The sequence below is a fragment of the Sinohyriopsis cumingii genome, chromosome 17 (assembly GCF_028554795.1).
Source record: "Sinohyriopsis cumingii isolate HCF-2022 chromosome 17, ASM2855479v2, whole genome shotgun sequence".
In the NCBI taxonomy this organism is placed as follows: domain Eukaryota; kingdom Metazoa; phylum Mollusca; class Bivalvia; order Unionida; family Unionidae; genus Sinohyriopsis; species Sinohyriopsis cumingii.
This window is the reverse complement of record NC_142977.1, coordinates 809622-831574: the sequence shown is the minus strand read 5'-3', so window position 1 is coordinate 831574 and position 21953 is coordinate 809622. Positions and strand designations below refer to the sequence as shown.

The 21953-nt window shown below is 35.9% G+C and overlaps 2 protein-coding genes across 2 annotated transcripts in view; both read left to right on the top strand.

Moving 5' to 3' along the window:
* Nucleotides 1–21953, top strand: part of LOC149777629 (putative RNA-binding protein 18) — a 124668-nt gene that overhangs the window by 62799 nt on the left and 39916 nt on the right. Inside the window, exons 2-4 of the mRNA XM_089938689.1 lie at nucleotides 9068–9162; nucleotides 10758–10884; nucleotides 18219–18305. Coding sequence (XP_089794815.1) covers nucleotides 9068–9162; nucleotides 10758–10884; nucleotides 18219–18305 — 309 coding nt within the window. The remainder of the gene's footprint in view (nucleotides 1–9067; nucleotides 9163–10757; nucleotides 10885–18218; nucleotides 18306–21953) is intronic.
* LOC149777630 (alpha-crystallin B chain-like) lies at nucleotides 3685–4971 on the top strand. The gene has a single exon (XM_089938212.1). The coding sequence runs from the start codon at nucleotides 3958–3960 to the stop codon at nucleotides 4543–4545; it is 588 nt and encodes a 195-aa protein (XP_089794338.1). The 5' UTR covers nucleotides 3685–3957; the 3' UTR covers nucleotides 4546–4971.

Genomic DNA, 21953 nt, shown 5'->3' with positions numbered 1-21953 from the left:
TTGCATTATTTATATCTCCCACAAAAGTGTGCACACATAATACGGGTTTTTTATGCTGGCCACGCCTCCGAAAATGATTGGTCCCCGAGTGATCACTGACGTTACACACGAGGTCTAGAATCGGAATTGATTACTCTTCCTGAATCAACAACCAACGTGATTGGTGATTCCAAAAGATGAAAACCCGTCACTCTCATGGGACAAAAGAATAATCACTCATCGCCTTATGATATAATAATATAGATAAAAACAGATTAGGTACTAGCCTAAATTCGGTCAAACATTATACAGGATTCGCTGAACTCTGAAGACTGTAAACATACCTTCGCGTATTAATAGCAGGTTCCATGTGCATTCAAACATACCAGATCATCTCAAGAAAACTCAGTTTCAAGCAAAACGATAACCACACCAGAGTAAAGCCCCCCCCCCCCCAAAAAAAAAAACAACAACAAAAAACAACAAAAACAAACATAAACAACCCGCTGATTTCATGCTAGTTGCTGAAAAATTTACTGAAGCAACTTGAAGCAGACTGGCAACTTCTCACTACTGCTACAGTTACGACACATCGAATCAGGGCCGGATTTAGGCATAAGCTAAACAACATACAGCTTAGGGCCTCACAGTCTAAAGGGGCCTATCAAAATTCCTATATTTTTTAACATTTGTTGCAGTTTTATTAAATAATTTAGATTTAAGTAACAACTTTAACCATGATGTTTTGCATAATATATTCACTGTTGTTATTTATGTAATATATTGTTTTTATAAATTATATAATTTACACTAATAATTAGCAAAAGTTGCCAAGTTTAGTTGTTACACAACATTATTCTCTGTTAACACTTACCAAACATGGCCTCTACAGCTTCCCATAGCTTAGAGCCTCACCATGCCTAAATCCGGCCCTGCCTCGAATATATTGCATGCAAAGAACCGGCCACCGACAACTGGTCAAACACGCAGGCAGATGTTGCAACCGCGACAAAGAAATTTCAGCTTGAGCTATATCGATTCTTATTGGTTTCCCAACAGATTTCCACATAAACTGCCCCACAATATCAGTTTCTAATTATTGACCGGCTTCGACATCGCATCTCTTTACGTGCAGCAAGTCGCCCAACACGGTGACAACGAAGCTTGGCGCTTCCACACTAAAAAATGTCCGTCGCACATTGCGTCGACTTCGGGCCATGTCATGTTACATTGAATGATCACATCTTCAGTCTTTTGATAGCATGACAGATAAGCAGCTTCAACATTGCAGCAGCATCCACTAAAACAAAGAAATATGTATTTTATGCAGTGAAAAGAAAAAATGTATATGATTATATTTTACTCTTATACACCCAGCAAAATTGAAATTATGCGTTCGCGTTTCCCTCGAGCTGATTTTTGTCGGATAGCCCGACTTAATCTAAATAAACAATTGGTTAAATATACAAATATAAAAAAGCTATCTAAAATCACACCGCTTCCAGCAGAAAAATAATTCAAGGACGTCAAAGATCTAATGACAACTAATTCAATTTCAGCTGAAGAAGAAAAATCAAAAATACCTACATCGAAAACAGCGAGTGAGTTTGGATTGAGGTCGTTGTTTGCAATATACTCAAGGACCTCAAGACACCAATCGTTTTCAGTTGAAGGGTTCCAGTGATACACAAGACAACAATCGTTGTCATGTGAAGGGTTCCACCGATACAATTTGTTCGCTTGTCATACTAAGCACCACACATTCACGAGACTTCAGTTTCACTTTGTTTTTTAAATTCATCTCGTTTCACATTCGTATGATTTATCAATAGGCATTTCTTAGACGTATATTGGCATTTCATGTCAGGTACTACAACATATGATCCGAACACCTAATACACATAATTGTTCCTATCTCAATTTGCTAAAAACGTGTATGTGAGAAAACATTTTTTAAATTAATTAATTTGCCAGGGGCGATTTTAAAAAAAACAAAACAAAACAAAAACAATTCTTGTCAAAAGTGTTTAGCCTAAATGACACATGAACCTAATCATGAAGTATTTACTCAGTTCGGAAAATATCTTCCCAAGAATTATTTCCATAATCAAAGAATTACTAATATCATATAAAGTGGCACATGCACAATTGTGCGCACGCCACTATAATTAAACTCAACAACAAATATCATATAATATATCAACGGAGACTTAAAAAAATGATCACCTACCCTAGGTTTGTTACAATATCGACAATGTGGAAAATGTATTATTTATATCTAATACAAAACAAAAACAGTGTGCCAATTTGGAACAAAAGTGTGTTATAAACTTTATTTGATGACGATATTTTCACTTCGTTGTTGGATTCGATAGTTTTTACTTCCCTAGAGAGCTGTCCAACTAAAGGCGTTGTTATGTACTCTGTCTCGATGTATGAAAAATGTATTGGTCTCAGTTGGTACTAGGCTGTGACAGCACGATTTACAGAAAACCAGCACAGTTAATTTACCATTCTTGCTCCTTTACGCAAATTCCCACTGATGTTTTAGAAAAGTCGAATTAGAGGCACACACAATTGTATAAATCATGACATCCATGACAAATAAAGCTGTAAATGAGAGCTGAAGTATTTCTGAACATTTTTATTATAAATTCCATATTTCATTTTTTTCAAACGCTGCTTTTTGTTTGTAAATATAGTCTGACCAGTTTAAATCAGCCACCTATTGTATTAAGAAGTTAGTAAACGTATGGCGCCTGACAACAAGTTACTTTAAATGAAGGTTATTTTTATAATAATTTGAAGCCGTCAGAGACATTTGATGTTTTGGTGGAAGGTCTTTAAGACTGCATTACCAATCATAATACACATTTCCGGCAGTGAAACATTGGAAATACTTTAGTATGCGCCATTAAATTTACATTTGTGTTGTATATCATAGGATATCGTGTACACATCAAAAAACACAACTGCGTTCATTTCGACGACTTTCTGATTTAGGTTACTTATTCCTGACCGAAACATACTCAGGTTGTATTTTTCAGGTGTGATCTTATTAAAGAACTCTTTTATTTAACTTGTGAAGATAATTCCAAAATGCATCAGAATATTTTTGGCACGGTTCTGTTTTGTATTGGTACTTTAGCATGTTCACATTTCTATTTAATGATGCGCCATCGCAATATTCCTGAAGCAAAATTTTACCAGAAATTTATAAAAAACTTGCTCAGCGGATAAAGTAGAAAGCCAGGTATTATTATTATTAATTGGATCTTTACTGTATGCAGTTCCTTTTTATTGGATACAAAACTGTATATGTGACCAATTACCGTAGCGAGGTTATATACTCTGCCATATTTTTATTTTACATATTATTTACATTGTAAAATGAGGAGAAAAAAGAAATAATGACAAAATGATTGAACTTTAATGTTGTGACTACTAGGTTAAAATCGTTGCTATTTTTATTGCTCTAGTATTTTGTATCGTTCATGATCAAATAATGTATTTGTCAGTGGCGGACGACATAGCAAACGAGTTGTTCATTGATGTTTCACACATGTATTTGCATCACTAAGTAAACATGGAAATAATCATCAAGCAGAAGTAATGGGATTGTTAGTAGAACGTTTGTTGTTGTGGTATCACTGTAGCCGCCAGCTGTTTACAGGGCACAGTCCAGCGTTCTTTCAGGAAAGTGGCTACTTCAGATAAAATCTGAGAGCTTCATCAAGCATGAATCACAGTATATCGTCAACATGGCCTCGAGCTAGACACGCAGAGTGATGGAGAAGGATACTTCCATTAAATTGCTGTATATAATAGTCTGCTACAGTCTATGCGATGTTCAAATTTATCCTTTTCCCTCACGGGCACAGTGTTGTGTGTATTGCTTGATACTTGACATTGGCTAGGTCTGTTTTAGGAGTGTACGTAAACTCCGATTTGATTTAATTTGTAAGAAAGTCATCTAAAATGTCTATGATTCCCAGGACCATCCCCATCTACAAGGAGGCGGATCTTTGGCGCCGTTCGTCTGAATTTTTTCCCTCGCTTTCTTCGTCTTACTCTTCACCATTCAGCTCGTCCAGTTTAGTACATTACCCAGGCCGGGACCGCCAGAATTATATGTTAGAGTCTGAAATGAGACGAATGCATGACGAAATGAATAGAATGTTGCAGAATACACAGAAATTTGGAAATCCTGGAACGGTTGATGATTGGAGACTCACGGAAAATTTCCGATTGGAAAAACCGATAATTACCGAACGTGATGGCAGCAGAAAATTCAGGCTCGAGTTTGACATGCGTCAGTTTAAACCGGAAGAAATCTCGGTGCGTACAGTAGGAAACCAGCTGAGTGTGCATGCGAAGCACGAAGAGAAAGATGGAGGCAAGTTATCAAGCCGCGAGTTTCAGCGTCAATACGTAATCCCCAGAGAAGTCGACCCAGAAAGGCTTGTATCTAAACTGAGTGCCAGCGGTGTACTTTCCATCGAAGCTCGACTCCCGGCCCTTGACGCTCCTAGGGACAGGCTGATCCCCATCGATCGCAGGAAGTAATGTATGGAAAAAAGTTTGTAATGGCAGCTTCAAGGACACTTTTAACCTGATAAAGTAATGAGGATATTAACCTTACACGAATTATGCCTACAAACGTATAATATATGTTATTCGTTGTGGATTATTCCAGAGAAAAGCTCGACATAATGGAATTATAGTATGAATCATTCGCAATAGGCCGAATTTAAGGGCTGAGGACAAACCAAACACAAAGAAAATTTCCAAGTTACTAAGTTTTTATATTTGGACGATTGTTACTACTTGCTGCGTTTTGCCGATGGACACGATCGGTTGAAACGGACATTGTTCTTTATTTGTGATAATAAGGGATTTTGTAATTTGTTTGTGCTTAATAATTCGCTTGTGTGTACGCGATTCTAGCTTTTATTGGCAATAATTGATGTTGGATAAAAAAAGTAAATTTTTTGCTGTTTTGCGTTTTATTATTATGTGATTGTGTTTATATATATATATATATATATATGAAAGCAGATTTTCAAACAATCGGTTGAAAATACATAAAATGTTTTAATAACAATCTTAATAGCCCATTAAAGTTATTGTTATACTCTGTCAGTAGCGGATACCTTGGTTTGTACTTGGGCTAAATCCCTCGGTCATTGGGTATTCAGGCCAGTAGCTGCTACCGTGGTTTGAACTTGGGCAAGACCCCTCGGTCAAGCCACAGCGGCTACCATAGTGTACTTGGGTAAGGCCCATTACTCCCCTGGCCTCGGCATGAGATAACCTTCAGAGTTGTTGTGACGTAAAACGCTACATAAATATAGATGTATGCCCATGTATTGTTGAGGTGCAAACATTTTCTGTATTTTGGCTCAGATGTACTAGCGGCTAGAGGAGTAATTGGTTCAAAATACAGATCCAAGGTCATCGCTCACTTTTGCGAGTCAGAAGTGAGTGTTTTCTTGACTACGGGCAGATGTCAAAGATCAAATAATATATGACCCACTTCTGATGTATTTCATGTTAAAGTTAAATATATAAAGCCCTCATAGAGTATGTCTCTCCGTTTGATAGATGGGGCCCAGTAGTGTAAGGTGCTTGCCTTTTCAGGTATCTCCGATCTCATATACGTCCTCTTGGGTTCTGGTTATGGCTTGACAAACGCGGGTATGTACGAAGGCTTTCCATTAGTTTCGCGTGGGTGGGTGGTTCTTTCTGGGTCTTCCTCAACCAAATATTCAGTCCTCATTGCATATGCTGAAAGACTGCGTTAAATCACACATAGCCAAACTAAAAGATCTGAGATACGTCTGAAGAAATTGGAATTGTTTGTTTTATAAAGATTTACCAGCAAATTATTACATAAAATATAAGTTATACTTTTAGATGTTTTCTGAAAAGAATCATATGTATGTGTGTTTGTAAGTTAAGTTCCAAAAGATGTTATTAGAATTTGCAAAAAGAGCAAGACATTAGGAAGATATTTTGTTTCCAAATAAACTCCGCTGTGCTGAACAATCTATCAGCTGTTTCACAGATTCTATACTCCGCTGTGCTGAACAATCTGTCAGCTATTTCAGATTCTGTTGTCCGCTGTGCTGAACAATCTGCCAACGATTTCACAGATTCTGTACTCCGCTGTGCTGTACAACAGGTCAACAATTTCACAGACCGCTTCGGTGACCTATGATGCGAGAGGTCGCGGGTTCGAAGCCCGACCGAGTCATACCAAAGACTTATGAAAATGGCACTTGCAGCTGCCTCGCTTGGCGCTCAGCTTTATGAGGTTATTGCTTGGATTGATTGGTCCTGTGTCATGATAATGTGCCTGGGTAGGACATGATGCTTCATCTCAGCGGCATGATGCCCCAGTGCTAGACATCACTATAAACTGTTACACTGTGCTACATCGTAGCGATATGACTGAAACATTGTTAAAGCTACGTTAAAAATCGGAATCTCTCTCTCTCTCTCTCTCTCACAACACACACACACACGCACACACACACACACGCACGCACACACACACACACACACACACACACACTACTATTTCACAGATTCCGTAATCCGGTGTACTGAACATTATGTCAGCTATTTCAAAGATTCTGTACTCAGTTGTGTGCAATCCGACAGCTGTTTCAGATTCTGTTCTAATAATGTCAGCTGTTCCACGAATATATATGCGAGTGTGTCTGTTATGTTACTTTAAGATTCCACTAGATTCAGTAGTCAATCGTTTGAAATTTGACTTGATAATATAACATGTGTATTCATGGAATTGTAAGAACAATATAAAAAAAAAAGTGTAATACAATTCCGACAGTCATGCTATGGGATGAACGCGCAACAATGTCGCCTTTGTTGTTGTTTTTGTTGTTGTTGTACTGTGTGTTTCTCATGCAGACTAATTATCAGTTCTTTGTTTCTTTTCTTTCTTCATTTGTTTCTCAAATGTTTTTAACCTATCTCGAATAGTTTAATTACTAACACTTGCAGAAAATATCGGTACGTATCAATTTATTTACGCCACATTTAGCATGGAGTGACTTAAAAATAATAAAAAGACATTGAAAGATCTGTAAAGAAGAATGTCCTTGAAAAAATCGTTGAAATTGTGTTTCTTTTTTGTCGTTACGAATGCATTAACATTATCAGTGATCTTCAATAGGTAGTATAGAAGATACATCTATTTATTTACCGTTTATACTCGTTTGTAGGTCGACTCCAACTGTAAAAAACATAAACCCTGAGTTGCCGTCGCATAATGTGCAGGAAGATCAGGGTCTTTATTGCTTGTTCTACTGATTACCCTTAACAAACTACATGTACCCAGTTCTACCAGTGCATTATGCGACAGCAGATATAGGTCGATGCAACTGTCAAGTTGACTTCTGAGGACGAAAGAGTGATGGTAACTGTCACATCATGTAAGCTAACACCTTCAGCCTCCAGGTATTTTATCTTTTGATACGCAGCTAAGAAAGGCAGTAGGCAAGAAGGATTTGTTTAGATACGTTTTTCAGGTAGAAACATCAAACGAAGGATGTTTGATAATAAAGATTCGTCGTGACAGGACACTTTGCTATCTCACCAATATTGATGTTGTCTGGCTTGGAAAAGTAAACACCCTGTAAATTACCAAAAACGCAGATGGAAATAATTACGTTCAAGAACTTTAAACTTATAATCATTTTGCTTAAAAACATTGAAAGATAAAAATAAAATACACAACTGTCATGCACGCGCAAATATAAATAAAATACATAACATCCATGTGACGCAAATGTAAATCTAATCGGGATATCGCAGATAGTCCACCACTGCAATAAGTTGCATTACAGCCCACATATTTTCATCGAGGACTTGGAATAAAATAGATTACTTATAGACGATTGTTTTTGACTTGTCTGTCCATACAGTAGCTGGATTAATGCAAGAAATAATTGTATCGAGAGATATGGGTGAGCTGCAGTTAGCATTCTGTAGTCTCTCATAAATCTTTATTTCGAGAATCGATCTACGTGAGATGAAGTCAGTATTCTGTATCTGTTGTAAATCTTTATTTCGAGAATCGATCTATGTGAGATGTAATCAGTATTCTGTAAGTCTGTCGTAAAACTTTATTTCGAGAATCGATCTATGTGAGATGCAATCAGTATTCTGTAAGTCTGTTGTAAAACTTTATTTCGAGAATCGATCTATGTGAGATGAAGTCAGTATTCTGTAAGTCTGTCGTAAAACTTTATTTCGAGAATCGATCTACGTGAGATGCAATCAGCATTCTGTAACGCGTAAAAATGTACCTCGAGAGTCGATCTGCGTGAGATGCAGTCAGCACTTTGAAAAAAAGAAAGTCTTCAAAGTCGATTCTGTAACAAATCAAGTAACCGGTCGTCAAACAATGCAACTTATTAATTTCATGCAATTTTTTAATGATTAAAATGTGCATATAAAATATTCATGCAGCAGAATTCGTATTGGAAATAAATTTTACTTTAATTACTCCTAAATATGGATTTAACAATTTCGTTTGACTTTTAAACACAAAGATTGGAAGCATCATACTCGATTTTAGGAGAATGCAGTCATTGCTATTGGCAAGGGATACTGAACTTGTATATGTTTAGTATGCGGTGAAAATTGCACGAATATTAGGCAAGCGATACTGAAGCAACATAGATTTGAACTTGTATATGTTATACAGGACAACCCGCACTGGAGACCACCGAACTTCTAACTGGCCAGATGGTCCTAATGGCAGCTACTGGCCTACATTATAGGTATGATCCGTAGAATCGACCGGGAAGTCGAGAATTTCGATGAGGTACGTGTGGGCCTAATCGTAGAACACGTATGATACCAATGACCTTCGAGGAGCAACCACGCAGTTTTGCACGTGCCGGTACAGAGGATGATACCAGGAATCTCCATTATGTAGCGCGTGCTCGTTAATATTGTCCTATCACTAAGCTAGTAATGAATTTTGTCGCAATGACTTGACCTATGCAAGAGGTAACACAGTGTATAAAATGGTAATCGTAATCTTTGCTTTCAGGGTCTGCTGCCCGTCCCGTTGCCAGAGGACTCGGGAGAGGTTGAAAAAGACCAGTGCAGACTCTGGATTGGAAACCTAGACCCGAGAGTCACAGAGTAAGTCGGATCATAAGCGAAGTTTTCAGCCTCGGGGACCATTATCGTGTGTGTAGTATTAGGACTTTATGTCCTTAAAATAAGTAAGAGAAAAGAGTGAGAAGCAATAAACTTTGTTGTTGTTGTTGTTGTTCTAGGGTTTAACGCCATTTTTTAGCACAAGATAGGCTATACATGGCGGCCAGTATAACTGGTGGAGGAAGAACCCTGGAAAACCCAGGAAAGAACCACCGACCCACGAGAAGCTACCGACAGGCTTTCCCACGTACCCACGCTAGCCGAGCCTTGGACTCGAACTCACGCAGACAGAGGTGAGATGGCAGTGATCCGGAACGGTGAGCGCTTTAGACCACTCGGCCACTCGGGGCCCCCAATAAACTTTGTAAAATTCAACAAACAATTTATTTCCCTCGAACACAGTAAAAATATAAAAAAGGAACTTACGGTGTTGCGAATTAAATACCAAGAATTACAGATACAAGTCATGATTCTTAATGATTAAAGTTCTGAATAAACTTTTGTGGAAATACAAAATAAAACCAATGCTGAAAGTGTTGATGTGCCCGTGGTGGCCCTTGTAGTGGTGATGTGCCTAGAGTCTTTCGTTGGATCACAATAATACAAGCCAAGAATATATCCTTGTTTGAAATTTCACTATAAATTCAAGTATCTATTTTGAAGAATGTTACTTTTGATGAGTACTTTGTATTTTAGTGAATAAATAATTTGATTTTTTTTTTAATCCCAGCCCATATGAACTACTGGACATAGCAACACTGTAATTGATTCTGCTCAAACCTTAATGCACAAATTAATAATTTCTATAAAAACTCGAATATATAGAGATCAGCATTAACATTTTTTAATAAAATTATAATTAGAACCTAAAACGTGGTAAACACAATGTCCTTGACTCAGGCAAAAGTAATTATTCTAATAGTTAAACCATACTCATAGTAATAATTCTAATAGTTAAACCATACTCATAGTAATAATTCTAATAGTTAAACCACACTGATGGGAAACTGTTTAGATATATATTAGTTGTTTGTAGAATTTTTAAAAAAAATGATTAGGTGAAGTTGAAAATTAACTTTGGACAAGGTCAAATCCAACATACAGTGTCACAGTATCACTAGCATATAATCAAATAAAAATAAAAATTAAAAAAAAATAATTACAAACACTGCAATTAAATATAATATAAATAACAGCAGTAACATTTTATTTATAGTAAACTAGTCATGAAAACCGGAAGTATGACATGGACAATTAGAGATCCATGTAAAATGTTGATCTGTTCAACTATTGGCCGTTCTTTATTTCAGTATGTATATCGGTATTGTGTCTCCAGCATGGCACTTTATTCCCATTGTTATGACACAAAATATTCTTTACAGACTGATGTACTGTTAAACACAATTAAACAACCACTGTAAGAATGTCATCAATATTCATTATCTTAAAACAAACAAACATTTCTTACAGAAGTTTTATTAGCCAGGATTGGACAAAATCAAATTCATTGTGCTCTTTACTTGAAAGGGTTATGTATTCCTAGAGCCTTTCCATTCCAAGTCCATGTACATTTTCAGGTTTGCACTGTTGAAGATCCTGCAAAAACATGGCACCCTGACTAAGTTTGACTTCCTGTACCACAAGTCTGGACCAGACCAGGGCAAGCCCCGGGGGTATTGCTTTGCCAGCTTCAGTTCAAGGGAGGTAAATAAGATTGTCAGTCAACTTTTTCTCATTTTATAATTACCTACCTTGAATATATTTAAAGTAAGATGATACTAAAAGAAAAAAGTAAGTTAAGTGAAGAAAATGTTTCATAAATGACCTCAAGGTCGTGCAAGAGAGTGTGGAGTTGGGTGTAAAACTATGGGACAGTTTTTGCACACAAATTTAATGCTGCATACACCTGCCTAATATACAAATTAATAAAAAAATAAAATACATAAGTTAGGCAAAAAGGTCCATATTTTTGGATAGGTGCAGTAAAGTCAAACATAAGAATATCATTCACTTTACCTGACAGGTCAGTGGGGAATTCATCAAATAAAAAGTTGATTCACCACACCCCCAAATTTGTATATGCATTTTTCAAGTCTGAACGTCATTTTTGAGACCACAAGCCCTTTCCATTGGTGATAATTTTGAAAACATCGTGTACTTAATAGATTGATGCAGTTCAAAATAGTTATCATCCAGGCAGTATTTGAGATATTCTACTTGCCTTGAATCAACATGTCTACTGCTTTGAGTGGCTAGCTCTGCTTCCTAGCCGACTATTGGTATTTCACTGGCTATGTGCTGTGTAGTGACTACATGAGGTGTACATACCTACCCAACTCTTGTTATTTCACTGGCTACATACTGTGCAGTGACTACATGAGGTGGACATGCCTCACATCAATTTCAGGAACGACACAAGCCAGAAAGATGAAATTCACAAGTATATCCATATATTTAATTATTACACAATATAAAAGTAACACCTTAACCTTAAGAAATTTGCCAGGGACCAATTTAGAAAACTGTCCTCAGCCACCTTAAGCATTTTCTGCAAAATCTTTTCTGTTGAAAGTTTTGTATGTATCATATTTAGACATTATCTAGTAAAATGGTATGAAGGAAATTATATTTTGGGCAAAAATAATAACGGTATTACTCTTTTAGAAAAGTGATTTACATTGCGGCCAAAAGCATTACATTGTGTATAATGTGTGCTAAGACTGTCTTCTTGAAAAGAATTAAAATCATGTGCATTGAAAGATGTTTTCTGTCTTTTATTTTGTCATCATAGTTATTAAAATACCTCAACTCTTTGACAGCGTTGACTGGATGCTGAGAGTGGATTTTACAGCTGCAAAAAGTGACTGACTGAGAGACACGCTTTTAGTTATTAATGATATACCCTCTCTAATCTGGAAGCAAATGTTTGCTGAATGTTATTTTAAAAAATTGCACAATGTCAGAAAAATGTCCCAGACATTTTCATTTATAATGTACTTTAAATGTAATTTTAGCCTGACCTGGTATTGTTGTTCTAGTGATGCTGATATAAAGGGGTGGGGGGTATGTCACTGCCTAGCTAACTTAGATACTGGGCAAAAATGGACAAAGGAAGAAAATTTAATGAGGCTAATGTATAATAATTACTTGCATATGCAAACAAAAATAAGAAAATAATAACAGATATGGTTCACTGCACCAGTAAAAAGTAGCAGTTTTTCTTAAAGGTTCAAGGGACAGCTTTATGCTCAAATATTTTGTTGCATAATGTAAAAATATGTAAAAAAAATAAAAATGCATCACTGAGATTAAAAGGTCCATATTTTTGGATAGGCATAATAAAGCAAAACATAAGAACATCATTCACTTGACATGACAAGTCAGTAGAAATTAATAGAATAAAAAGTTGATTCACCCCACCCCCAAATTTATATATGCCTTTTTAATGTCTGATGCTCACACTGCAAACACAAGCACTTTCCCTGATGCTCACACTGCAAACACAAGCCCTTTCCCTGATGCTCACACTGCAAACACAAACCGTTTCCCTGATGCTCACACTGCAAACACAAACCCTTTCCCTGATGCTCACACTGCCATCACAAGCCCTTTCCCTGATGCTCACACTGCAAACACAAGCCCTTTTCCTGATGCTCACACTGCAAACACAAGCCCTTTCCCTGATGCTCACACTGCAAACACAAGTCCTTTCCCTGGGTGATAATTTTGAAAAACGTTGTATAATCAGTAGCTTGATGCAATTCAAAATAATTGTCATCAGGGCAGTATTTGAGCTATTCTACTTGCCTTGAACCAACATGTCTATTGCTATGAGTGGCTAGCTCTGCTTCATAACCGACTATTGATACTTCACTGGCTATGTACTGCACAGTGACTTCATGAGGTTAACATGCCTCACATCAATTTCAAGAACAGCGCAAGCCGGAAAGACCAAATTCCCAAATGTATCCTTATCTTTAATTATTACACAATAATAGCTCAAAAACTCACACCATAGCCTTTAATTAAGGAATTTTCAGGGACAAATTTATGAAACTGCCCCATGTCACCTATGGGTTTCAGTAATGCAGTTATGAACTAAAATTGATGCATATTACAGAAAATGATTACATTTTAAAGAATAAATGTTCTGCAGATAACCATGCATTGGGACATAAATGTTTAACAAAATCGTGAATAGTTCAAGTATTTGCAAAGTCATCACTAATCTCATTGAATCAGTGTATATTCACCAAATGATCTCACTGAATCAGTGTATATTTACCAAATGATCTCACTGAATCAGTGTATATTCACCAACAGATCTCACTGAGTCATTGTATACTCACCAACTGATCTCACTGAATCAGTGTATATTTACCAAATGATCTCACTGAATCAGTGTATATTCACCAACAGATCTCACTGAGTCATTGTATACTCACAAACTGATCTCAATGAATCAGTGCATACTCACCAAGTTATCTCATTGAATTGGTATATATTTACCAAGTGATCTCATTGAGTCATTATATACTCACCAACTGATCTCAATGAATCAGTGCATACTCACCAACTGATCTCAATGAATCAGTGTATATTCACCAACTGATCTCATTGATATTAGTGTTTATTCCACAACTGATCTGACTGAATCATTGTTTATTCACCATAATATCTAATTGAATCAGTGTATATTCACCAAAAGATCTCACTGAGTCATTGTATACTCACCAACTGATCTCACTGAGTCATTGTATACTCACCAACTGATCTCAATGAGTCAGTGCATACTCACCAAGTTATCTCATTCAGTCAGTGTATATTCACCAAGTGATCTCATTGAGTCATTATATACTCACCAACTGATCTCAATGAATCAGTGCATACTCACCAAGTTATCTCATTGAATTGGTGTATATTCACCAAATGATCTCATTGATATCAGTGTTTATTCCACAACTGATCTCACTGAATCATTGTTTATTCACCTTTTGGTCTCATTGCATCAATGACAGTGAATCTGCACAAAATTCCAAACCTCAAGAATTTACCATTTTACATTCCATCCGGATCTGAATACTTCATTTTATAACCATATAAAAACATACAAAATAAATTGTACCACTTAATAAGGGAAAGACAGTTACACAAAATGTATTGTACCACTTAGTAAGGAAAAGTCAGTTACACAAAATGTATTGTACCACTATGTAAGGGATAGAGAAGATAGAATTTATTGTTTTCAGGAAAACTGGTTAATTCTCAGCTACATGTCAATTGATTATTTGGCTGACAAAATGGTGAAGCAATGTGTGCATAAAGGCAGCTTTCGTTTTGTGATTTATTGTTACAAAGCAGTGCCTTATTGATGTAACAGCCATTCCCTATTGACTTAACTGTGATGATTCACAAATTATTTAATTAGATAGGTACATTAATTGGTTTATTATACTTAGGCCAAAACAAATATGCATGTTTTCATTTGGCTGACTGTCCCTGATTTTCGTTGCCGACCCTAGCACTTGTTTTCCCATGGGTAAAAAAATGATCCCAATATTGGTTTATGCATCATTATAGTATATATATATAATGTTAAAAAAACAAATAAGCTCCACCTACCTACCTACCATAGTTTAAAAACCAGTGCATGAGGAATTTATAATGTTTGTTGGCTTTTCTCCATGATTATATGTTATGTATATCTGAATTTTGTGTTTGGAATTAATTTGGAATTACATTGAATTCAGACAAGGACATTTTGGATTATATTGTTGTGATACATGAAAAGGCTGCATACACATCACCATATTCCAGGTGATTGGCACATTAGCACATTTGAGACTACATGACATTCCAACACATTAAATATTGGAATTTTATCAGAATACCAGTGGAATTCAGTTGAAACTTCATACATTTGGACTTGTGATAGAACTTTTAGGACTGTTTGGGATATAATTTACAATACTGTAAGTTTTAAAAAAAATTTCACTTTGTGTTCTTGGGAAATAAATTACTTGTCGAATTTTACAAAAACTTGGTTTTGCACCCTTTTCTGTTACTTGTTTCAAGACACTGGAGTTGTAACACTTACATCAACAACAACATTGTCTGGTGCATGGGTAAATCCAACTCTCAGTTACCTTTTAATATACCTTGGTAGGATGTAATTTTTATATCAATTAGCTTTATAATAAAACAGGTTATAGCAACTTTTCCCAATGTTAAGTTTATCAAACTTTCTCCACTATCAAGCAGTCACCTGTCTTCAACAGCCACTTGACCAGGGCTTAATATCACCATATTATTGTAGAAATCAATGTAAATTATTTGGAAACTATCTTATTTAGATATTTACTTCCCAGAGGCATGGATGGGGGAAGGGTGCATATAACAGATTGAATTAAGCAAGTCAGCTGTAAATACGGTAATGGAAGTTAAGCTGAATGTACTTTTAAATTGCCTCTGGTTCTAAAGGTAATGAAAGTTAAGCTGAATTGCATTTAAATTGCATCTAAGTGGCCCTGAGTGGCTGAGTGGACTAAAGCTCTGACCATTACGGATCACTGCCATCTCACCTCTGTCTGTGTTGGTTCCAGTCTTGGGTTTAGCCAATGTGGGTATGTGAGGTAGGTTGCCAGGAGCTTCTCATGTGTCAGTGGTTCTTTCCAGGGTTTTTCCAGGTTCTTCCTCCACCATTGACACTGGCTGCCATGTATAGCCTATCTTGTGCTGAAAAAAGGCATTAAACCATGCAACAACCCTAACCCTATATTCTTGCTTGTAAGGTGCTTGTTTTATTTTCAGTAATGTATATTCTTGCTTATAAGGTGCTTGTTTTAATTTCATTAATGTATATTCTTGCTTAGAAGTTTCTTATTTTATTTTCAGTAATGTATATTCATTTTTATAAGTTAAGCCAACTGCCAAGAACATAGACCCAGATCTGCTGTCAAATAAGACACAGACAGATCAGGGTCTGCATTGTTTATTCTACTAATTACTCCTAACAAACAGCATAGATCCAGATCTGCTGGTGTATTATGAAATGGTAGATCTGGGTCTTTGCAGTTTGCAGTTGGGCTTAACTTATTAGCGAGTGTATACAGTGTTTTGTTTTTTAGTTTGGAGTTGGAATTGACTTATAAGCGAGTGTATACAGTATGTTTTGTATTATCATAATTGGCAAATGTGCTTTAAAAGTAGAATAATCAGTTATGTTATCATATTGATTGCATCATTTATGTTTTAAGTGGAATATGCTTCAGAAATATATATATATATATATATATATATATATATATATATATATATATATATATATATGCGCTACATATATAAAAAATAACATGGCATTTAAAGTGTTGGCTCTAAGCAGACCTTTTTAAGATAGTGCTGCTTACCTCCATAGCCTGAGGAAGGGGCTAGTAAAGGTGCCCTAAAAATAGCCTGCTTCAACTACCCAGACCAGCTTACCATGGCTGAAGGGAATCCCATTCTTGCGGTCAAAACACAACAAAAACCCAAAAGGCGTTGCTGAAGAACTTACACATTGACCCTGACAGCTGGGAGAGTGTTGCTGCTGATCAATCTGCCTGGCACAGTCAGGTTAATGCTGGTGGATGCAGCTGAGAAACATGATCTTCGCAAATAAAAAAAAATCAATTCTGCAACTCACAATCAGCAACCTGTACATCTATGACCCCACTGCAACAGACTCTTCTGGGCCCGGATCGGATTGATCAGCTGTCTCCGGATCCCCCCCCCCCAGTAAATTGATGACATTGAATTGTCCTCATCGACACCAATGGACGAACATCATCATAATGTTCTAATACTCGATTATTATTAATTAGATATAAAAATGTCCAAAGGCCACTGCTTTCTCTCTCTCTCTGTCTGGACCATCATAGCAAGATACGCGCTAAAATTTATGAAATGATGAGCGTAGAAGATTTTCGTTTTTGTCATCCCATGATGTCTTTGGACTTATGAATGATGATAAAAGTTAAGTCAAACCGACCAAAGGATGAGAGAGAGAGAGAGAGAGAGAGAGAATAAGAGATTATGTCAGTGCTACTGTTACTAAAACAGATTAATGATTTAGATCAACTGTAAATATATTAAAATATTTTAATTACATATAGTTGGTTCATCATTTTGCAAAGAGAGAGAGAAAATGCAAAAGAGGGAAAGGAGGAGGTACTTATCTCTGAATCCTAAATTTTATGTCTAGGGTTACACAGTTATTTCAAAATTATGTTAAGAGCTATTTCCTATTAGTTTCAAGGCAATTTTCAGTATCGTCATTTTTTGGGCTTTTTTGTGTTTAAATGGAAATCAGGTAGATTCCTTTGATCTTAATTTTTGTCATTTTTGTGCCATATGTTTGCTTGTTGAAGGGCATATCTTTCATCAGCCCATCAAAAACTGTTTAGCTTGTTATGTTAACAAGGTTCCACAGATGCGATGGCTTGTATTTTTTACGATGTTGGATATTTGTGATTATCACTTCTCCATTGTGACAGATCACAAATTTCCAACATCGTAAAAAAAAATACAAGCCATCACATCTGTGGAACCTTGTTAACATAACAAGCTAAGCAGTTTTTGATAGGCTGATGAAAGATATGCCCATCAACAAACCACTTTGCTCTCTCAGGCTGTAAGATTTTGGTACATCTTAGAGTGATTTAAAACTGGAGTCAGCGTATACACAATTTTTTTAATGCAACTATTTTTAGTTTTTATTAGATTGCTTTTAAACTTAGTGAAATGCTCATCATCAGGAGATGTTGCCTAGTCATTGTATTGGCATCGTTTTCTAAAGAGTTATCTGCTCATTGTATTGGCACCATTTTCTGAAGAGTTAAGTGCTCTTTGTATTTTTTTGGCCAGTAGACTCAACTTTATCATTGGATAGGGGTGTGATGCTTATGAGGTTGTGTATGTTTACATTAGGAAATTACTCACAGTTCACTTTTTTATACACAGAAGATCTGACTTTGACAATCTGTATATCTTGCACTTTGCAGGAAGCGGAAAATGCCCGCAGAAAACTGGATGGAAAACTAGCTCTATCCAGAAAGCTTGCTGTTAAGTGGGCTTACGCTGTGGATGAGGTAAGGTATTGCAGCAAGTCTCTTATAAAGAAAAATGTGCAAATAAACAGGGAATTTAGTAGAATGTTAAAAAGAAAAGATTAGCAAATAAACAGTTTATTCATGAAGTATATTACCCAATCATAATATGTTTGGGAGATCATGTGCATTACATTACCCAATCATAATATATTTGGGAGATCATGTGCATTACATTACCCAATCATAATATGTTTGGGAGATCATGTGCATTACATTACCCAATCATAATATATTTGGGAGATCATATGCATTACATTACCCAATCATAATATGTTTGGGAGATCATGTGCATTACATTACCCAATCATAATATGTTTGGGAGATCATGTGCATTACATTACCCAATCATAATATGTTTGGGAGATCATGTGCATTACATTACCCAATCATAATATGTTTGGGAGATCATGTGCATTACATCACCCAATCGTAATATGTTTGGGAGATCATGTGCATTTCCCCCTCCATTATTTCAGGAACTAAAAGCTCAGAGTTATACTCCAAAACCAAGGGGGACAACAGTACAGTTTAGAGGTATACCCAAAGCCAAAGGGGATAACAGTACAGTTCAGAGTTATACCCAGAGCCAAAGGGGATAACAGTACAGTTCAGTGTTATACCCCAAAGCCAAAGCAGACAACAGTATAATCCAGAAATGGAAATAATTATTAATTATATGATGCAAAAATATTAAATTCCTTAAATGAATATTGTTAACACAAAAATGCTTGTATAAGTGCCTCCTGCCAATTATAATTGATCTAATACAAACATGGAGAAGGAATGTTATAGATATCATTTTGAATTACATCCAGTCAGTGAAAAGTTTATTTATAAGGAATTGTAGCTCCAATACCTTTATTTAATATAGGATTAGATAATATACCTGCTGGATTTGTAAAGGATGCAGACTATATCAAGAAGTTTTCAATAACCTATAATGAGTAAATCTGTACAATCATGATGAACTGATAGTGGATATTTCCATTCAAAGTAACACTTTACCTGATGTACTGATATAGAGGATATTTCCATTCAAAGTAACACTGTACCTGATGTACTGATATAGAGGATATTTCCATTCAAAGTAACACTGTACCTGATGTACTGATATAGAGGATGTTTCCATTCAAAGTAACACTGTACCTGATGTACTGATATAGAGGATATTTCCATTCAAAGTAACACTGTACCTGATGTACTGATATAGAGGATATTTCCATTCAAAGTAACACTGTACCTGATGTACTGATATAGAGGATATTTCCATTCAAAGTAACACTGTACCTGATGTACTGATATAGAGGATGTTTCCATTCAAAGTAACACTGTACCTGATGTACTGATATAGAGGATATTTCCATTCAAAGTAACACTGTACCTGATGTACTGATACAGTGGATATTTCCATTCAAAGTAACACTTTACCTGATGTACTGATATAGAGGATATTTCCATTCAAAGTAACACTGTACCTGATGTACTGATATAGTGGATATTTCCATTCAAAGTAACACTTTACCTGATGTACTGATACAGTGGATGTTTCCATTCAAAGTAACACTTTACCTGATGTACTGATATAGACGATATTTCCATTCAAAGTAACACTGTACCTGATGTACTGATATAAAGGATGTTTCCATTCAAAGTAACACTTTACCTGATGTACTGATATAGAGGATATTTCCATTCAAAGTAACACTGTACCTGATGTACTGATATAGAGGATATTTCCATTCAAAAGTAACACTGTACCTGATGTACTGATATAGAGGATGTTTCCATTCAAAGTAACACTGTACCTGATGTACTGATATAGAGGATATTTCCATTCAAAGTAACACTGTACCTGATGTACTGATATAGAGGATATTTCCATTCAAAGTAACACTGTACCTGATGTACTGATATAGAGGATATTTCCATTCAAAGTAACACTGTACCTGATGTACTGATACAGTGGATCTTTCCATTCAAAGTAACACTTTACCTGCTGTACTGATATAGAGGATATTTCCATTCAAAGTAACACTGTACCTGATGTACTGATATAGAGGATATTTCCATTCAAAGTAACACTGTACCTGATGTACTGATATAGAGGATATTTCCATTCAAAGTAACACTGTACCTGATGAACTGATATAGAGGATATTTCCATTCAAAGTAACACTGTACCTGATGTACTGATACAGTGGATATTTCCATTCAAAGTAACACTGTACCTGATGTACTGATATAGAGGATATTTCCATTCAAAGTAACACTGTACCTGATGTACTGATATAGAGGATATTTCCATTCAAAGTAACACTGTACCTGATGTACTGATATAGAGGATATTTCCATTCAAAGTAACACTGTACCTGATGTACTGATATAGTGGATATTTCCATTCAAAGTAACACTGTACCTGATGTACTGATATAGAGGATATTTCCATTCAAAGTAACACTGTACCTGATGTACTGATATAGAGGATGTTTCCATTCAAAGTAACACTTTACCTGATGAACTGATAGTGGATATTTCCATTCAAAGTAACACTGTACCTGATGTACTGATATAGAGGATATTTCCATTCAAAGTAACACTTTACCTGATGTACTGATATAGAGGATATTTCCATTCAAAGTAACACTTTACCTGATGTACTGATATAGAGGATGTTTCCATTCAAAGTAACACTGTACCTGATGTATTGATATAGAGGATATTTCCATTCAAAGTAACACTGTACCTGATGTACTGATATAGTGGATATTTCCATTCAAAGTAACACTGTACCTGATGTACTGATATAGAGGATATTTCCATTCAAAGTAACACTGTACCTGATGTACTGATATAGAGGATATTTCCATTCAAAGTAACACTTTACCTGATGTACTGATATAGAGGATGTTTCCATTCAAAGTAACACTTTACCTGATGAACTGATAGTGGATATTTCCATTCAAAGTAACACTGTACCTGATGTACTGATATAGAGGATATTTCCATTCAAAGTAACACTTTACCTGATGTACTGATATAGAGGATATTTCCATCCAAAGTAACACTTTACCTGATGTACTGATATAGAAGATGTTTCCATTCAAAGTAACACTGTACCTGATGTATTGATATAGAGGATATTTCCATTCAAAGTAACACTTTACCTGATGTACTGATACAGTGGATGTTTCCATTCAAAGTAACACTGTACCTGATGTACTGATATAGAGGATATTTCCATTCAAAGTAACACTGTACCTGATGTACTGATATAGAGGATATTTCCATTCAAAGTAACACTGTACCTGATGTACTGATATAGAGGATATTTCCATTCAAAGTAACACTGTACCTGATGTACTGATACAGTGGATCTTTCCATTCAAAGTAACACTTTACCTGCTGTACTGATATAGAGGATATTTCCATTCAAAGTAACACTGTACCTGATGTACTGATATAGAGGATATTTCCATTCAAAGTAACACTGTACCTGATGTACTGATATAGAGGATATTTCCATTCAAAGTAACACTGTACCTGATGAACTGATATAGAGGATATTTCCATTCAAAGTAACACTGTACCTGATGTACTGATACAGTGGATATTTCCATTCAAAGTAAC

Coding starts and splice junctions, on each gene's coding strand:
- LOC149777630 (XM_089938212.1), top strand. CDS start 3,958: ATGTCTATGATTCCCAGGACCATCCCCATCTACAAGGAGGCGGATCTT.